General features: G+C 43.4%; 2 protein-coding genes across 8 annotated transcripts in view; both read left to right on the top strand.

Moving 5' to 3' along the window:
- The window catches only part of sulf2a (sulfatase 2a), a 33,701-nt gene extending 28,709 nt beyond the window's left edge, over window positions 1-4,992 (top strand). For 3 of the 4 annotated variants that reach the window (XM_084927669.1, XM_084927666.1, XM_084927667.1), the window contains 11 exons: window positions 323-530; window positions 911-1,166; window positions 1,269-1,365; window positions 1,481-1,575; window positions 1,653-1,712; window positions 1,798-1,964; window positions 2,154-2,296; window positions 2,440-2,548; window positions 2,640-2,673; window positions 3,164-3,217; window positions 3,584-4,992. In XM_084927669.1, the coding sequence (XP_084783795.1) occupies window positions 323-530; window positions 911-1,166; window positions 1,269-1,365; window positions 1,481-1,575; window positions 1,653-1,712; window positions 1,798-1,964; window positions 2,154-2,296; window positions 2,440-2,548; window positions 2,640-2,673; window positions 3,164-3,217; window positions 3,584-3,614 (1,254 nt within the window). In that variant the 3' untranslated portion in view covers window positions 3,615-4,992. The remainder of the gene's footprint in view (window positions 1-322; window positions 531-910; window positions 1,167-1,268; window positions 1,366-1,480; window positions 1,576-1,652; window positions 1,713-1,797; window positions 1,965-2,153; window positions 2,297-2,439; window positions 2,549-2,639; window positions 2,674-3,163; window positions 3,218-3,583) is intronic. The other variant, XM_084927670.1, reaches the window with a different exon arrangement.
- A 2,391-nt stretch (window positions 4,993-7,383) lies between these two features.
- Window positions 7,384-20,016, top strand: part of arhgap46a (Rho GTPase activating protein 46a) — a 30,410-nt gene continuing 17,777 nt past the window's right edge. For 2 of the 4 annotated variants that reach the window (XM_084927649.1, XM_084927648.1), the window contains exons 1-2: window positions 7,384-7,609; window positions 18,453-18,959. In XM_084927649.1, coding sequence (XP_084783775.1) covers window positions 7,596-7,609; window positions 18,453-18,959 — 521 coding nt within the window. In that variant the 5' untranslated portion in view covers window positions 7,384-7,595. Of the gene's footprint in view, window positions 7,610-18,063; window positions 18,309-18,328; window positions 18,348-18,452; window positions 18,960-20,016 lie in introns of those variants that run through there. The other 2 variants (XM_084927650.1, XM_084927651.1) reach the window with 2 other exon arrangements.

Genomic DNA, 20,016 nt, shown 5'->3' with positions numbered 1-20,016 from the left:
GATAATTAACATTCTGGTTGCAATCTGCCGAGTTATCTGCAGTCATTGTATGTTTCATCGAACATAAAAGTCTTTTTCTTAATCCTCCAAAATGAAGAGCATGTGCACGTGTGTATAAAGAGCTTTCCAGTTTGAATAAGACTCATAAAAGGCTCATCCCAGAAGATTAATATTATTACTGCTCAGCTTGAATATGCCTTGTGCTCATTTAGATGTCTGTGATTTTTATCATCATGCTATAAAGACTGGGTCAAAATTATGTTATACTCTATAAAATCTCAAAGACCTGTGTTAATCCATATTTCCCTGTGCCTTCTTTCAGAAGTGGCAGTGTGTGGAGGACCCGACTGGCAAGCTGAGGCTGTATAAGTGCAAGGGCATGGCTAGTCTCTTTGCCCCACGTATGCAGGCTCTGATGGCCAGCGGTGCCTCACAGCTGTCTCTCACATCCAGCTCTGACAGCTGTGACTGCAGCAATTCCGGCTTCAAACCATCCATCATGAAGAGGAAGAGGCTTCTCACCAAAAAGAGTCAGTTCCTGTTGTCGCTTACATTGTTGTCATTGCTATAAATAGATGTTTTTGTTTAGAAAGAAACTTTTCTTTACTTTGAATCATCCTTGCAGTAGCCTATGAAGCTTTCCAAATGGGGCCATTTATCTCAAGCAAAAATAACCAGCTTTTGAAGTATTCATGAGACCAGAAGGATATGTCAGTGCTGCCATCAAGTGGCAGAATAGAACAGACAAATTACCAATTAAATAGCAGAAGCTTGTAAAGGATTCCCAGAATATGATACAACTTGCATGGAATTTTGATTTATATCAGTCTGTTTAGTTGCTGTTATGTCATCTATCCTGACATAAAGAATCAAAAACACGTCTTACATGAATCTGTCTCGTCTTCTGCAGAGATAAAGTCCAGTAAGGGTACAAGTAGGAAGCGTTGGGCCCGCTCTATATCATTTGAGCTGGGCGGTGACCTGTATGCTGTAGACCTAGAAAAAGGCTACTGGCCACTGGGGTCCAGGAACAGCAGCTGGGCCAGAGACAGGAGGAGAGGAGTGAATGAGGAAGACAATGAAGAGTTCAGTGGCATGGAAGTGACAGTCAAACCCACCACCAGCAACAAACTTGCACCACCTGCTGCTATTAAAGTCACATATAGGTGCGTGCGTGTGTGTGTACATTGTTCCACATGAATGTGTAATGTTCCTGGAGGTAAAAGACATATATATATGTATATATATATTGTTTCTATGCCCTTCAGATGCTCCATTCTTATGAATGACACAGTTAAATGTGATGGAGGCCTCTATAAGTCCCTTCAAGCATGGAAAGACCACAAATTGCACATAGAGCACGAGGTACTGTTCCTTTTTTGCTTTTTTTAAAAAAAAAAACTTGTTATATTTAATACATATTGTAGGTTATTTATAGCCTGTGGTGTCTAATTAGATTTGGGGCAACTTTCCTTTTTAGATCGAAACCTTGCAGACAAAAATCAAGAACTTGCGTGAGGTCAAAGGTCATTTAAAAAACGTGCGACCAGAGGAATGTCAGTGCGACAGTCCCAGGTGAGAGAATTTAAGGGTGACAGATAAGCACCAACACAGAGATTCAGCTAATCTGACAGCTGACTTTGTCTTTTCAGTTATCTCACTACGAATAAGGAGACTTTCCAACTTAATGCAGGACAAATGCTCTCACTCAGGTAAAACGTATAACACTCGTTTACTGTGTAGTAATTTTGAATTCCTCACTCAGGCTAGTTGTGACGTATGTTTTGTATTTATTAGAATGCCATCAAAGCAGAAGACTCAGTGGTTGCAGAAGGAGCAGAAACGCAGAAAGAAACTACGGAAATTCCTCAAGAGGCTTCAGAACAACGACACGTGCAGCATGCCCGGCCTGACCTGCTTCACACATGACAACCATCATTGGCAGACCGCTCCCTTCTGGACAAGTGAGGGATAGTCTATGGATTTAGCAAGTTGTTCAAAGAGTATCGTGGTGGAACATACCTCTTTGTTTCTGGCACTATTTTCCTGAGCAGAAATGATGACAACAATATTTTGAATCACGTTTTTCAAACCCTTGTTTTCCACTCTCACCCCTCCCTTCCTTATAAACTCCCCCTTCCTCTGATCCTCAGTGGGTCCATTCTGTGCATGCACCAGTGCCAACAACAACACATACTGGTGCCTCAGGACCATCAATGACACACACAATTTCCTGTTCTGTGAATTTGCTACGGGCTTCCTGGAGTATTTTGACCTCAACACTGACCCGTACCAGGTATTTATTTCAACAGACACACAGAATGGCAGTTACCAATAATACGTTTAAAATAATCCCACTACATGATTCATGGTGCACATGGGATAGTTCCCAAAATTTCTAAAGTCCTTGCTGACATTTTGTCCTTATCATTCCTGCAGCTGATAAATGCTGTCAACACCCTTGACCGCAACGCTCTGAATTTGATGCATCAACAACTTATGGAATTACGGGGCTGCAAAGGACATAAGCAGTGCAGCCCAGAGAAGGGTCAGTAAAAGATCTCTGTGGTAAATATGATATATTGTAGCGCCAACAGTCATTTGAAACTAAGATTAATGCTACCCCTGCTTCTTTTCAGGAGGAAAGGAGCGAAACTACTTCAGTGAATACAGGTATTTCTTCCTCTAAACAGCTTGCAGCTGATTGCTTTCACAACCATCGCAGATGGAATTCAAGTTATAATATGAATTCAGAGAGGTTACTGTTGAGTCTTTGGTTATGTTTTTGCTCATTGCCAGTCATCTAGGGAGCTGAGGAAACAAAATACAGACACGTTTCTCTGAAACGGAACCTCTGAACTGCCATGGTTCCTCGCTGTTGTGATTGAAGCATTGTAGCATGCAGAAGTCAAATCCAAAGAGGGCTAAAATGCAAGGCTGCTTTTCAGCTTCTGCCTTTTTGTAATCAACCCTAATTGTGTGTGTGTGTGTGTGTGTGTGTGTGTGTGTGTGTGTGTGTGTGTGTGTGTGCGCGCGCGTGTGGGGTTGTGTTCATGTGTGTACTTGCGTGCATCTATGTCTGTGTGTGTGTGTATACCTGTGGGTTTTGTCTTCATGCACGTGCATTGGTCCCGCGCGTGTATACGTGCTGTGCATGCTTCAGGCCAGTTCATCGCCGAAAGAGGCCAAAAGTGAAGAAGCCCTCCTCCAAATCGCTGTGAGTTTGTCATAACCCATCTGCTCCTTTGTACTCAGCCAGCATCTCCATCCAGATTTTTTAGCATGGTCAGATGACTTAACAGCATGGTGCCCTATTTACTGTATTTCTGTACTCCTCTACTAATTGTATTTACATTTCCCTGCATTGCATTGCTGCACCATTTTCATTCACTCTCTCGGCTCAAATTCATTACAGCAATGCAGATATGTCATTGTCACATTGTGTTGCGTTTTCTGTTCTGTTATTGTCATTTCCTGCTTTTCCTCGCAGTGTTGGTAGGAACAGACCACAGCTGGAGCCATGGTTTCCAGTGAATGCCTCAAGCAGTGCATTTAACTTACAGTAATTGTTTCTCTTGCACAGAGGGCAGATTTGGGAAGGGTGGGTTGGTTAATCACCTGCAGCCCACAACCAACCGCATCGGCCTCCTCCAGAGAAGGAAGGAGAATGGAGAGTGCAGAAAACCCGAAGACCTCGACTTTGATAGACCATATGCTGGGATACCACTCTAAGCTGGGTTTTATTTTCGGGGGAGCTGCTCCTCATAGCCTCCTACCGGGGTGTAGGAAATACTAAGGCCTACAATAAGTCTAAAGACTCAGCAATTATGTATTTTGGAACATATTTCATATCCATTTGCAAACTTTGCCACCCCCAGCTGTCAGGATTGTTAACAACAACAAGATTCTGTAAATCAAGTGGAACAGTTTGGTGTCTGCAAGCCTTTCAGTATACCACTAATGCTTGTAGATAATATACAATGTCTCAGCTTTAATCAGCTTTCTTTCATGTCATATGAGACTGTGTGGAAACATGATGAGTAACACGTCACTTCTGCTGCTACACAATGACGTCATGGCCTTGTGATGTCTCTGCGGCACATGTGGATTAGCTAACTATTTCACACTTGGAGTAACATTAAGACATATGTTGTATTCTTTCTCTGCACCAACGTGTCTGCACATGGAAGTAAAGTGGACTTAACCAACAACCAACTGCATCAAACATGTCGCCATACTCTTTTGTATTATAGTTATTCTTAACACTGATGAATGTCCTTTGTTACTACAGGTCATCCTCCTCACAGCTGTGAGATCTGAGATGACCTGAGTTTGCCTGCAATGATTTAAATGCATACACAGAATTCAACAAAAGTCTCTTTATGCCCTTGAAGAGGTCTAGATTAACAACACCATCTCACAATGATACAATCCTCCAGACTACGTGACCTGTAACAGAATGTGTCATTTGTGAATGCCGTTTTACTCCTTTGTATTGTCAGTATCACACTGTAGAAGTATCCAAATAGTTTGTTCAGCTTGCTATACATGGTGCTACAAGATAACAATACAGAAGTCTGAAATCTTGCTGTACAGTACAGTATGTATTTGAATGTATGTTGTGCAATTAATATAAATGTTTACAATATTTTTTATAATACTGGAGAGGCAACCTCATTGTATGATACGAGTTGACAAAATGAACTTATAGGGAGAAATGTAGCTTGAGAAATGTCATTGTCATTGAGATTTGTATGTTTGTCCTTATTTACATCAGAAAAGCACTTAAAGGGTTCACTGTGAAGAGCTGTGCCATGTACATTAATGGACAGTATACTTTGCGCCGGAAGAAAAACAAAACAGTGTAATACTCATTGATGTGAAGTTTACTTCTTGCATTTGTTAGCTTCTTTTCTTTTCTTTTTTTAGCCAATACTTCCTTTTAATAGAGTGCTGATAGTCAATGTGAATAAAGTGTTGTTTGACCATGAATATGACCTGGCTTTTGTTTTGAAATTGTTAAGTAGTTTACTGTTTTCATGTCCAGTAGGTGTCTCTGTCTGCCCGTTTCTGTGGACAACCTATGGTGGTGAGTGCAGTGACATGTGGAAGCTGTAACCTATTTGCTCTCAATAATGTCCCTTTCACTGTAGCATCAGGAGGGTTTGTACTTAATGTAATCTCAATAGTGGAATCCTAGCAGCTTGAGATCATTAAATTGATAGTCATAGCATTCTGACTGGCACAGTCAGGTTAACTCTGTTATTGCCAGTCACGTTTTGTTTAAAATGTATGCAGTTATTTATTATTATTATTATTATTATTATTTGTTATTACGATTCAGGAGGTCAACAACAAGAATTCCGAAGTTCAGAAAAGGAAACATCACATTCAGACCGCTGGCATCTCAGTCTGAATAAACATGAACGCACGCCCACTTATGCACAACTTTAATCAAACTGACAAACTAAAATTTAAAGGTGAACTAAGGTAATTTTTTGAGGTTATTTAATAGGAAATAATATATTGTGCTCATGAATACAAGTTGATTAGTGTGTAATAATGTGTTAGATCACAGGATATTAAGCCATGCAATGGTTCAGAGCGATGATCAGCATCAGGTTCAGACCAGTGGATGCCTGCGATTTAAACACAAGATGTGTTTTCATAAACTTGGAATTAAGCCATTAAAAATACACAGGAGCAGGCTCCACTTTGTGGAGGCCACCATGTTTCCCAGCCATCTTGAATACAGTGGCCGAAAAAGACATTACACCATCATTACACCCGGTGTTTGTGCCTGTACACTGGCCAACTTACATCGTACACCTTATAAGTTACTTCTTTCCCTTTCAAACCATATATGTGAACGTTTGTATTTGTGTATATCATTGTGTATTCATCATCTTTCTCGTTATGTCTTGTTGTTTTTTCTATGTTTTCTCTCTTCCCTCATTTCCACTTCATCCTCCTCCTCCTCATCTCAAACCTCGTCTTCTGAACTGCAGTTAAGACTCTAACACACCAACACAAGCATAAACATGCTTATTTATTCCAGATATTGTCGCAATTACATATTCAACAGATTACACATGCCACTCTTCCATCTCTGGACAGCTGAGAAGACCCAGCTAAACAACAACAGCTGCTTATAAGCTAACATTTTACTAGCTACTTTTATGCTTGACTGTCCTAAAATTCTCACTTTTTCTCTGATAAACAGCTTGATTACTTGATTAGAGCAGCAACGAAAACAGCAGTCTTACCAACAGAAAGGTTCAGGATATCCTCAACAACTCACCACTGTCATCGGACATAAGTGAGCTTCACTGACCCATTGACTCCTATTAGACTCCTTTCACAAAGTTTTGCAGGCTCTTCCACAATGTATAGACGTGGACACCTGGCTGAAGAAATGGCAGGGTGAGTTATTTGTCTCATGGCAGCCACCACAGAGGATTCAGTTGTCTGCAGTTTGCAATCTACTGACATCTAGGCAAGATTTTACACAAAATAGCCACGGTATATTTTGATTTTATTATAGATTTGTGGAAGTAGACAATATTCTTTCTTTGTCTTAAAATGTAGTTTAAGACACAGTTTAAATAACCAGATGAACAATGACAATAAAAGACTATTCTATTCTATTCTATTCTATTCTATTCTAACAGTTTCCAAAAACATTAATACGCTGCTTTTTAAGAGAAAGCACAGGATTATCCGCTTTGATACTTTGTGCAAGCAAAGCCCTTCAGTCAGACCTGCCCTACAGAAACCAGAGTCTAGGTGGAGGTATTGCACTAAATTAGCCAGGTAACTTAAAAAAGAGCATACAACAGCTTCTCTGGACAAAAGTTAATGAACAACAATTAGTAGTACTGGCTATCGCCTGTTCTTCTGCACATGCTCTCTGTTGTGCACGATGCTGACCGTGCTGAGCGCATTGCCTGGACATGCCTTCACAGCAGTCAGGAAAAAGTGGGAGGGACTGGTCAAAGGGTGAGCCAGTGAGAATATAGATTATATATTAGACACAACTACCCTTGAATTTTCACATATGAATCGAATAATTTATTTCAGCTGTGTCATGCAATGCAAATCTGTTGCTTGCTTGCTTAACAAACCTTCTAATAAATAGACCGCATTTGTTAAAAAATAGCAGCCTTAGTTTTATTTAACTTAATATATGAAGTGAATTGAAGTTCCTGTGGAAGTTGGCACACAAAAGCCCCCCTTCTAACCTTTAACATCTTATCACTTTACTTTGTTGAGCCAGCCTTAAATGTTTTGGCTATCTATGAAAAGTGCCGCTTTTTCCAGAAAGCCAGTCGAAAGGCTTCAGGATGGGTGGTGTGGTGTGGAAGAGGGAGGGGAGCAGACTGGGTGGGGGTGCAGACTGGGTGACCCCCATCGCAACCTATGACTCACGTGCAGAGGCGGAGACTGCGTACGGGATTTGCCACCGGAGAGCCGTCCCGTACTACTCACTGCTCGGACAGTTCAGTGCGCTCACAAAACTAACCTTACAAGCAAGAAGAGATAAAAAAAGACTGTACAGTTCCTTTCGCTGGAGCCTCGTTTAAAATGTGAAGAGCATGGCCGGGACAAGGTAAGCAGACTCTTTCTTTAATTTCACAGCGGCGCGAAATAAAGTGGAGAAAGTTTAGAAGCCGCCGACGCTGAACCGGAGCCGCAGCTCGCGGGATAGTAACATTATTTTAAGCCTCTGTGGGTATTTTAAAACCTTTGAAAATAAAACATTTTATAAATCACTACCAAAGTCTGTTAGGGGTGACTTCTAAGTTTAACGGATTATTTAAACCGCGAAATGTTCTTATTCTTTTTTATTTTCGATTTTAATTATTATCTATCGTCGGTGAGTTAAAAGTAAAACATTACACTGTAGCTCGCTAACGCCTATCATGGGAAGCTAGGTGGCAAAGGTTTGACACATCCGCCCAAAGTTTTTAATTGTAGGGAGAAGCTGCAGTGTGGGGGCTGTGGTGGGAGACGGAGGCTACTTCTTAATTCTATCTAGTCTCCAAATGGGCTTCACGGGCTTAGCTCTTTGCTGTGGTTTTAGGAGCCCGGTAACCCAAAAAGAGGGCAAATGTTCCACAGTCCATTTGTTGCTCCTGTTTCTACTACTGCTGTGGCTCTCAGATTCAGCTCCACGTGTCTTAATTTCTTCGCCATCTGTTTTCACTGCAGATGTGCATTAAAACTTTGTTTAGCTTTCATCGGTTGCTTGCTTTAGTCCCCACGGTCTATTTAAAGTCACTTACTGCTTTGGCTACAGATTTTCATATGGGAACTCCTTAGTGTTGTGATACATGTAGTAAAAAGTCTAATTCCTCGTCCTGTACCTGCTGTTGAGTGCAGTCCATTAGACAGTAGCTGACGAGCAAGTTTTCGAGTCAGCTGTCATTTATATAGCCTAAAGCTGTTTATTTTGGCAGGGCATGCCAACCTGACTTCCTGGGCGCAGCAGTTTTCACCATCTCCCTGCCCAGCTGGTGCTCATCTGATGACTTTTGTTTGCATTTGCGTGGCTTTGGTGTAAAATTCTCTTATCTGCTCAGCAAATTGCAAGAGATAGATGAGATAGTATAACAGAGGACAGCGATGTCATTTGGTCAAAGTTTCCATAGTTCATGAGTTTTTTCTGTGAGATGTAGGAACTACAGTTGAAAATGAGGATGTTGTCTCGGTGTTTACTCTGCAAGCTCACAACAGTGGGCAGACAATATAGAACAATTAACACATCCCCTTCAACAACATGACTCTAAACGGTGCTTTCTGCAAAGAAGAGACCGGACGTCCATCCCAGACAGACAATAGGGAAGTTTGTTTGCCTGTTGACAGGAAGTGAAGCCTGTCCTGCACTGATGGCTGCATGTTATGAGTCATGGTATGTTAATAATCGCTGTGATTTCATTAGCTTCAACGTACACATTTCCAGCTTTCACTCCTTTCTCTGATCCCTTGAGGATCAGTGCTCTTAACACTCAGCACGCACTTTTCATCTGACTTTAATTCTCTGTGGCCTGCCACAGTGACTTTGTAATGAGGTTAAGGTGATTTGTCCAAACAAATTTATCTGTACCTGAGCAACCACTGACACTGCGAACTGTGGGGATTACAGACAAGTTTAAATCGCAGGCATCCACTGGTTTGAACCAGATGCTGATCGTCACTCAGAATCATTACGTGGCTTAATATCCTGTTGTACTTTTTAGGTCTATGACACAAATTCAAGAGTTAAAAGAGGTGAACAAGTTTATGTAACGTCAGTGAGCTAAGGTGCAAATGAAACCCACAAAGTGCAATTAACACATTGAACACAAAGAATCTGCCACGACCTGAAGATCTGTTGTTGTTAGTGAAATATTAATCCTTCCCTACACGTTGAGCCCCAGCGATGGCCTCTTAAATCATAATCCACTCCTCCCCTCAGGCCTGCGTGGGCCTGGCGTTAACATCTTCACTGGCCTGCTCTGCATTTCTAATCCTAGAGAGTCTGCCGTCTGCACCTTCACTTCCTCTAGAGGACAATCCGGACGTTCCTTTCCTGCGTGGCTCCTCGCTGACCCCCTTGCTTACCCTGTAGCTGCGCTCTGGGATTAGACTCTGGCCTCGTTTGTCATGTCAGCAGGGGGAGGATTCGCGGGGGATGGTGTGGGCCTAGACCAAAATGAAGTTACAAACTGCTGCTGCTGGTTGTAGGCAAGCAGGTCAGATACTAATAAAAACTGCTGTTTTGACAGCACCCAGATAGCACAGGTGGATTTCTTGAGTTTATTTTATATAAAAGGGGCGATGCACAATATGTATTCATCGATAACCCTGAATGATTTTACAAGATAATGTTTAGGGAACGAATGATTGTGGTTATTAAGCACAATTACCTCGTAATAGGTTCATTCTTTTTTTGTGTGTGTGTTTGGACAAGTAACCCCATTGTTCCCACTCTGACAGCTGGTGTGCTGATAGAAAGGCTATCTTCTATGTGGTAAACACCCTGATGCTGCAGCTTCTGTTGCACATGTTCGCACTCGTCCAGAGTCTTATGTGACCTCAGAAGTACCCTTCAACTAAGGCAGGGGTGGGCAATTCCAGGCCCCGAGGGCCGGTGTCCTGCAGGTTTTAGATCTCACCTTGGGTCAATACACCTGAATCACATGATTAGTTCGTTACCAGGCCTCTGGAGAACTGCAGGAGCTAATTTAGCCATTTAAATCCGCTGTGTTGGTTCAAGGACACATCTAAAACCTGCAGGGACACCGGCCCTCGAGGCCTGGAGTTGCCCACCCCTGAACTAAGGGAAGGGCTGAAGTTTTTTTAAGGAAGGACAGGGACTTGTGTTTGGGCAGGCCTTACTCTTACTCATGTTGTCGCCTCTTGGCCAGGACTCCCTTGAAAAAGAGGTTTTTAATCTCAGTGGGACTTTTCCTGGTTAAATAAAGGTTTAAATAAATAAAAAAAACTCTCTCTAAAAGGGAGTTTATTGACCCTTTGGCCGAGTGTCACCTCGGAGAGACAGTGAGTGTTCAGCAGAGCAGTAAGGGGGCCGGAAGTTCCCGGCATTTCTGCTGAGCTGCAGCATTCGTGGGTGAAGGCAAGATGGTGGGACAAGACAATACTCCCCATAGAGAAATCACAGAGTGCTGCTTCTCTGCATTTAGCTTGTAGGCGGATTTCAGCAAGGGTATCTGAAGTAACATTTAACAGCTAACACAAAAATGTTCTCCTGGAGCCGGTGGTGAGGTAGGCTTTTTTTTATCTCGTTCCTCATGAAGAATCGGTTTGTTGCAGTGTGGAGGGGGGTGAATGCTTTGGCATCTATATGGAATGAATTGGGGGGCCATGTAAAATTGGTAGTTGGAACGCAGCATGGGAAAAACTGGCCTTGCTGAAGGTTGGCTGTGTGACCTTGTGAGATCCAGTCTAATCCAGCGCCAGTAGAGAGGGGAAGCCGTTTCTAGTCATGGATTAGGGCAGCTGTTGGAGGAGGTCACCCCCAGATCTCCTATACATGTCTCAAGCTCCGCCTCTTCGCAGCACTCGTTGGCTGTGATCCCCTGTGTGGACGCAACAAAGAATTGAATGAAGTCTCCCTGTTGATTCGACAATACTCGGCATTGTTTTGTACTATTACAGGCTTCAGAATAGGGTGCATTTCACAGGCTTTGTAATGCATATGAAGCTGAGTCATTGCGGGACTTTCTTGTCAACTGTGTGCTACTGATTTTCTGTTCCCAAAGAGCCTGTGTGCTGTATACAGCTGTAGTAAAAATACTTTTTTTTTCAGACTTCTAAGTCAGATGAGTGTGTTCGTACCCTCCAGTTTTACAAGCAGTCAACATCTTTTGTTTTTGTTTAATAAAAAAAAAAAAAGGTCAGCTTTGCTCTTTTTCCCCCCAATACCACCGTTTTAAAAGACCCATGTTCAGCTCAGTTCGTGCAGGTTGATCATGCTGCACACAGACCAAACTGGACCGTCTGGTTTGTGCAGTTGTACCTGAGTCATTGCAGTAACTCAGAAATGGCAGTCTGCTCTCAGGTGATACGAGACAATGAGGTTCTTGGAATTAGGTTTACTCACCCGGGCTGAGTGATGACGACATATAGTGGTTGAGAAGTCACTTTAAGCAGAATGGTGCTGATTTTGTTTACAGAAATGTAGAAAGAAAGAAAAGTTACGGTTTTAGTTTCAGCTGTTGCTGTTCAGTTTGCTAATTTACTTTTACTTTTGCAACAGGAACTATCAGCAACTTTCCTTTTACCTAGGCACGTATAAAGGGTCTGTATACTTTTTTGGGGAGGTCTTCTGTCTATCCCAGTTTGTTTGACCCTTGCAGGACTTTTTGGAAGTGAATCAAATAATAGTTCAGGAGTCTAACCCCCTGTTTATCTTCATCTTCCCATACCAGCCGTCTCCTCTCTCTGCCAGGCTTTAGCTGCCCGGCTGTTTGGTCTTAAAGTTCTTTACCTCTCTTCCCCTCATTGGCACCTGGCCTGCCTTGGTGCCTGGGTCAAGTCGTATAAGGTCGGCTCCAGTGCGTCTCACGTGTCCCTCTGTGAAAGATGACTCCCACATACCCCTCCAAACTTGTTTCCCCATGTCAGCACACGGCGAGTAAGAAAGTGACACTGACAACTGCTGCCAAGTTTAGGAGGAAAAGGGGAACAGAGAGAAGATCTGGAACCTAAGCAGGATTTTAAAAGTCACAACCTTTTGATCATCTGAGTAGCCATAGTATAAACTTGGGGTTTATAGAGTGATGTGGTAATGTACACAGTACGCAGGACAGAACTGGGTGGGTGCTGTGGAGCCCTGTGGGTCCCCAGTACAAAAGACATCACAGTTAAAGTCGGAGTATAAGACGAGTTAAGAGCATCCTAAACCTTGGCATTAGCTTTTATGAGGGCTGCAGGAGCGTATTCCTCTCAAACAAACTGCCAATTTGCTTGTTGTTATATATATATATTCAGTGCACACAGAGAAATTGTGCCATGTGTTTTACTGACCTCTGACTTGTGGTGACATGGCAGGAACGGGAGGTGTTAAACAAAAGGCTGAAAGAATGTGTTAGTGACAGGTGCAGGACATTTTTTTCTGTCATCTAAAACATGTGCACGCTCCCTTCTCCCTGTTATTGTTCTGGTTACCAGGGTGGAGTCTGCTCCCACATCCTCCACAATGGCTAGCCACGTACACCTTGCCACAGCTCAGTTTTCAACAATGGACTCTCAGTATACTTGTGATAAAGCTTAAAGTCAGATGCGTTAAATGATAATAATGTTGTTTGTTTGTTTGTTTGTTTTTGGGTTATTTGTTTGATCTGAGTTTTGTTGTAGTTGCACGTGTTTAAGTTGCTTCGTACGGGGAAAGTGGTGCAGCACTCAAACTGCCCGGTTTATGGTTACGTTCTCTATTAGTTACAGCTACTGGAAACCCAGCCAAGCTCTTAGCAGTCGGTCTGTGTCGCTGCTGTTGTTTTACAATATTTAGATAAGCAGGTTGCCTAGCAGCATTGCTGAATAGACTTTGTACATGGTTTATACATAATCAAACAAGTCTTTTGGCAGGTCCCTCCATGCATTATATTGAGGTACAGGCCTCTGCTTGCTCTGTATCAGTAAATCACCAGAGATTTCTCACAGTTGCAAAATGTTTAATACTAACCCAATTCTGAAACAGTTTGGGAGTGTTTGTGAAGTGTGAATAAAAAAAGAATGCGATGATATAAACCCATATTTTATTCACAATAAACCCCAAAAAATTAAATTAACAGAAATGGCTCAATCTGAATTGGATGGGATGTCTCAAAAACTTGAGACATGGGATGGGAGGAAAAAGCTGAATACCTAACTGGAAACAACTCGAGCAACATTTTGTAACTAACCTGTTGCCAGTTAACATTATTAGGTATAAAATGTCAATCTTAGAGTTTCTCTGAAGTAAAGAATATTCGAGGCCAATTTACTGATCTGCCAAAAACATCCCATCTAGATGAACATCTTTTTCAGGCAAGACTGCATATTTCAGCAAGGCGATGCTAAACTGCACACTGCACCTATTCCCACACAACTGCTTCATAGTAAAAAACAGTCTGGGTGCTGCACTGGCCTGCCTGCACTCCAGACCTGTCACCACTTGAAAACATTTGTCACATTATGAAATGAAAAATATGAGTTTGTGCAGGTCAGACACAAAAGAAGACCCCAGGACAGTTGAGCAGCTAGAAGCCTCAATCAGATAATGCGACATCTTTCCTCTCCCAAATGTCCAGCAGCTGGTCTCCTCAGTTCTCAAGACGGGGATATAACACAGTCCTAAACATGGCTTTGTCCTGATATTCTGAAATGAGTTGTGTTGCATTTTTCAAATGCTTTTTTAAAGGTGTCGGTTTCAATATCTAATGCTTTCTGTGGTCTATTGTGAATAAAATATGGGCCATGAGATTTGCAAATCATTGCGTTGTATTTTTATTTACATTTCATCCAACCTCACAGCATTTTCAGACTTAGGTTTATAGTTTTGGGTGTGTGCAGCCAAGTGATTTTGAATTTCTTCCTTTCTGCAGAGTGAGGACTTATTTTTATGCCAGTATCTGAGGAGAAAGGATGTTTTATGTCTCTAAATAGGAAAGAGCAGCTCTGTAAATATACCGGCAAGGGGGGACCTTGGCACTTGTTGCTGTGACCGGAGTGGTAAGGTTTCCTAGATGAATGGCAGGCCCTGTGCGAGAGCTCCGCCTGCTTCGGTCCACAAGGAACAGTAGAGCAGCAGCAGCTCAGAATAGTCGGTTGCTGAAAAAGGTTGGCGGTTACCTTTCAAGAGTACAGAGTGATAGATGGGAGCATAACTGTCTCACTGGGTTGTTATCTTAGTTTTGTCTAGTTTATGGACCAGTGATTTCACTAAAACCTTCACTTAGCACCGTGTTTCTGAAGGTGTGCTATCGCTCCATCAGGAATGCCACAATAGCACAGAAGCATAAAACAGCATTTCAGTCGTTATGAGATTATCTGATGACACAACGCTTAGTCTAAACTCTCCACCACCCGGGGAAAACAATCTTTTCTCCTTTCTATATGGTTTATCTTTCTGATGAAATCAACAACCACACTAGCATTTGAGTTTGTTTGAAACCCAAAGCTGCACAATGACACAAGGTTTGCTTGCTGCCCCATTTCCAGTGAATGCATTGTCCAGTCCTCTGTGTTTACCGCTGCTGGGAAAAGTGCCATTTACACTTTGGCGCTGCCTTTGAACAATGGGGCAGATTCCATGAGCTATATTCTGTTGTTTCCCTAACTCTGGGAAACCGCTCTCAGTTCTAGTTATTTTGGGAGATGACTGTAAATTGTGGATGATGGATGATAGATGTAGTAGTTCTCCTTCAAAAAAAAAAAAAAGCCACTGGCACTATGTGAATGTGAGCGACTTGATGGTCAAGAAGGTGTTTTCATGTTTCGGGTTTGGCCTCTTGGTCTCTGTGGTGGGCTATGTTTGCATAGTCTTTATTCACACTTTGACAAGTTTTATTCTTAGTTACTGTGGATAACCATAGGCTCCTGAAGGTTCTCCTAGACTCCTCATGGGAGACAGAGACCCTGTAATGTGTTATCACACATCGGAATATAAAGGATGAGGAATTTCATACTTGATTTTTCATATATTTTCACAAAACTTTCTGCCAATGGGCATCACGTGAAGAGGCAAACCGATGCAGTTTAAAAAGTCTATTTATGAGGAATAGAAGTTTCTTGAATGAGGGGTGAGCCGTCTTTAAGAAACGTAAAAAGGTCCAGTCGCTTTCTTTCCAGGCACCTTAGACTGTCCATGAACACTTTTCTTTATGTTGCAATCTGTAATCTAACCCCACCAAAAAGTGTTTACTGAATGCAGTCAACTCCTGGTTACAGAGTGCACAAAGTCATAACACGGGCCTGTGGCATAAAGGTCTGCTTCAATTAGATTGAGTCTCCCCAGAGGTAAACCGGGTGCTGTATGCTTTAGTCATAGGTCCATGTGTTTAACAAGTTAATTTTAGATCAATATAAAACATTCCTCTTGGAGTTAAACTTCACTGAGCTTGTGCAGACTGCATTCCAAACCATTTATGAACATTTACAGCGTGAGGCAGATTGCCTCAGTTGTTTGGAGAGTCATGCTCTATACTTTTCTGTCTGCTTCTTCTGCAGAAAGACCACATAAAGCTGTGCAGGCTCAGATTGATTTACATGGCACCACATAAAGCAACTTTTCACCAGAAATGTGTATCAAAGAGGATCCTGTTAATGTTAGTTGGTCCACTTTTATTCATTTTTTTAAGTTTTTCTTTGGTGCAAGTGAATAAATATTCATTTTCATTCATTTTAGTGAGAAATCAAAGTGTTTCGACCTCACTCCTGGTATGTCCCACTGAAGAAAAGTGCCATTGTATTAGGCAAACCCAGGTAATGGCTGTGTCTCTGTTTTCTGAGTGCTCCCCAAAATGATTTCAAAACCTGAACACGGCCCTTCTTCCTGCTTATCAGGTCGTGTCAACAGAGCACAGCAGGCTCGCTCTCAGCTCTAACTGCTGTTTATTTACCCAGAGGGAACAGTCCTTATGAAACAGCTACACCCCGTGCTGCTTAACTTGTCATGTATGGTGTTCACAGTGCACCATGAAACCCTCGTGTCCTGTCAGGGTGTGTAGGATGCAGGCCATTATGCAAAATCCCATGCTGGTTACTTCACTGTCATCACAGCTGTGGTACACTGGGAGATAAACACCCCCCCCCCCCCCCCCCCCCCCCACACACACACACACACACACACACAAAATGCCGTGTCGGCTTACTAGAAACGTGTTACTTGAAACTCAGCAGTTTGTAAGAAATAGGTTTATTTGGATTTGCATCCAAACTCTCCATTTACAGCGAACTGAATAACAGGGAATGCGGCATGGGAAGATCAGTTTCTCGGTTTGGGAACGCCTCTTTTGGAATACAGGCAGGAGCAGTGAAAGGATGAAGGCTCTGGTATGTGTGGGGTGGTATTGACTGTTTGGCCTCTGCTTTGAATGCCCCATTATTTGCAAGGCTTCCCGCCCATTAAGTGTTGTGGATCTCATCGCTCAGAAAATCATTTTGTAATACTTGCGTCTCGTTGTGGGAAGACACACTGTAGTCAGTTCCCTGCTCTATACAGTCCTGTCTTTTTCCCTTTTTTTGAGTTTCTGCTTGCTCTGATCTCAGGTAAAGTTAAAATGCTGTATAAATAGAACCTGCTTGTTGAGTGGACTAAGGCTAGCGCTGCTTGACTGCTGTGAAGGATTGGACCAGATGGTTTCCCAGCATAAAGCACTGGGACACATGGGAAGACAGTATGTGGAAGGCTCCTATAGTCTCTCCATGCCCTTTCTATGTTTACCTGGCTGTTAAATCAAGATATGAAGAGCCTGTGGCTCCTTCTGGCAGCACATAAGAGAGTGATTGATACGTTATGCTTGATGAATAGGTACATCAGTGTTAACAGGGAACAGCTGTTCGTCCCAGTGAGTTTCGGCCAACTGGGTGACATTGTAAATGTGGCAGAGCTGGCTGGCACCGTGCTCCTCTGTCTCTGTTTCTGAGACAGGGTTGCACACAGGGTTGTTTTGGCAGGCGCCTTGAAGCAAATGTGGATATTTGGTGAACATTGTAGGCAGTCTTATCCCTGCTAAGCTTCTTGCCTGCTCTGATCATCCCAGGTAGCCTGGATGGTGGAGTCGTACCTCTAACAACCGTGACAGGGAGAAGAAAAGCTTTTCTATCCTAAGAAAGCTGGGAAAATATTCAAGCCTCTACCAGATTGTTGTGACACTAATTCCTCCCCAACTGATACTTTGCTCTCAAAGATACTAGACTAGTGTTAGGTGGGACACTAAAGAATAGAAAAGACCTAACCTTGCCAGGACCCTCAAGTGCTCATTACAAGAAGAAAAAGGCGCCTTGTGAGTTTATTTTGAGTCCTTCCTTTGGCTCTCGTCTAGACGTTTACTGTGATGCTGAACCTTGGTAACGGTCTCCTCGTGGCTGTTTGTAGCGTTCCTGTTCCCACATGGATTTGCTGACACAGTTAAGGTCTCCTTTGGGGAACTAGATCAAAGGAGACATAAACTAGCTCACTAAAGAGTTGCATGACCTGGATATATAGAAACAGCGAGCTAAGGTCTGACTTATTTATAGACGCTGATTTTATGTAGGTAGCTACACCACATAACCTTAATGTAGCATGTTAATACTATTTCAGTGTCCGACTCGTTAACGTAGTGTCCTGTCATTTCACTGAAATTCAGTTCAGGGTCTCTGCATATGTAATCTGTTTTCCTCTTAATCTGTACCCTTTTGCCTTATTACTTTATGCAAACAGGGCTGTCTTTTACTCTGATTCTCTCTCTCTCTGCCTCTGCCCCCTCCCTCTTCTCTGCACTGTCTCTGTTTTCGTTGTCTGTGTGTGTTGTGCTGAGCTGGCTGTTGTCAGTCTGTGATTGTAGTTGAGCTTTGTGGTTTTTGCGTTAGTAGCACTCGGAGCGTATGGTTCTCTTTGGGCCCTGCTGACTCCGTGCCTGGTGCCTCACTGAGTATGTCCACCTGTCTCCTTATTCGGGACACACATATTTGCGCCATCGCTTTTGCCGCTCCACTGCATAGAGATGACATCACCGCTAACACACACATACAGATGGATGCATGTAGGGAACAGGGACATTAACACAGTCTCCATATGGACAAGTGGGCAGGTTCGAGCCTCTCGTCTGTCAAACAGTGTGAGTTGTTTACTGCTTGTCGAGTTGATTAGTACTCAGGCATGTGGCCTCTAATATGTCCTCATATCCTGTAGGTGATCTGTTGCCATTTTAAGCATCTATTAACAGCTTTTCTCCCTGTGCTTTTGTTTCTTTTCTTTTCAGCTGTGATTGGGTGGAGATCTTGGAGCCACGCTCCGGTGAGCGCATGTATGTGAATTTAACCACTGGCGAATGCGGCTGGGATCCTCCGCCTGGTGTTTCTGTCCGCCAGGCAGACGGCAACCAGTGGTGGGAGTTGTTTGACCCCCACAGTGGCCGCTTCTACTACTACAACTCCGCAGGACGCCGCACAGTCTGGCATCGACCCCAGGGAGCTGATATAGTGCCCCTCTCCCAGCTGCAGGCCATGAAACGATGCAGCGAGGCCAGGCAGGCTGGAGCGGGTGTGGATAGGCACCACCATGGGACTTCAGGGAGTGTCAGCAGCGTAGGGAGCCAGGGGCGTTGCACCCCTCTACCTGAGCGGGACAGGGACAGCCCTCTCCCTCGAGCCTTGGAGTCCAACGACGAAACTGCCAACCCTGAGCTGGACCTGGCAGCAGACAGCAGATCTCAGGGAGATGGTAGCAGCACCGAACACAGCACAGATGGTGGTAAAGACCCACAGAGGTAAGCCTGACTAAACCTTAAGTAGCCTTCTACAGCATGTCTGGAAAGAGAATTGTGCTTAATCATTAGCGGCTCATATTACCTAGAGAAAAGGGGTGCAATGTGATAGCCATCGGTGCATGTGCCATACCCAATTGTAAAGGCTTTCAAACGGTTATGCTATGAGAACTTGCAGGATTATTTTGACTGTTGATCACTTGGGCTGGACTCAAACTGCTTTCTTGTTTTCATTCTCACTTATCTGAACATTCCATATGTCCCATGTTTCCATAGTATTGCCTGTGAACCATGCTCAGCCGTTTCAGCAAATCGCTACCAAATGGGGAAAATGGTCAGTTATATTACAGAGCATGACATTTCCCCTCACGCTAGGGTTACTGGTGCAGAACGGGCCCTAACAGTAAGTCATTCAGAGACCCCGTCATGTGCTTCACTTTGTGGCCTCATCCAAACCACCGTCTCTTCCCTCCAAGCTGGATTCCACACATGCCACTTCTGTTTCCCCTGGCACATGGCCACTGAGGCCATCTTAGTGTCCTTCTGTGCGCTCACTGCCACCCTGCTCCTCTCTGCCCCAGCCCTCATTTCATTTTCCTAAAACAAATTTCAGCCCCTGGTTATCATAGACTGTAACGCCTCTTACGTGCATGCATGAGAGGCATGTGAGAGAGTGTTGTCTGTGGTTAATAACAAGCAGAGCCACTATATTCGAACTGCGTGTAAACAAGGTTGACCCTGCCGGGTTTCTGAGGCTGTGCCGTGGCAGCTGTGGCTCTAGGCTCTGCTTCTGCCACACTTTTGCCTTCAGGAGTTTGCTCCTTTGACCCTTTAAGAGTAATTAAAGCTGGTGGGGAAACTAATTAGTTAAGCGCTGCTGCTGAACGGCAGTGCTGGCAGCCCCGTTGTTTTTTGTGTGTGGGCAGTGTTAAAACTCCTCACAGGGTCCCACTCTGCCCCAGTGACTCAACCTTTCCCAGAACCCTTTCTGTCTTTCTTAAAACACTGGCCAGCTGTGTTCAGCCGAGTTAGGATCAGGAGTCTTTAGCTCACTGGGGAT

Source organism: Perissodus microlepis, chromosome 5 (genome assembly GCF_051167445.1).
Source record: "Perissodus microlepis isolate ML-2025 ecotype Zambia chromosome 5, ASM5116744v1, whole genome shotgun sequence".
NCBI classification, from domain to species: Eukaryota; Metazoa; Chordata; class Actinopteri; order Cichliformes; family Cichlidae; genus Perissodus; species Perissodus microlepis.
Note: the sequence above shows the minus strand (reverse complement) of the source record. Positions and strands in the feature narration are given on the sequence as shown.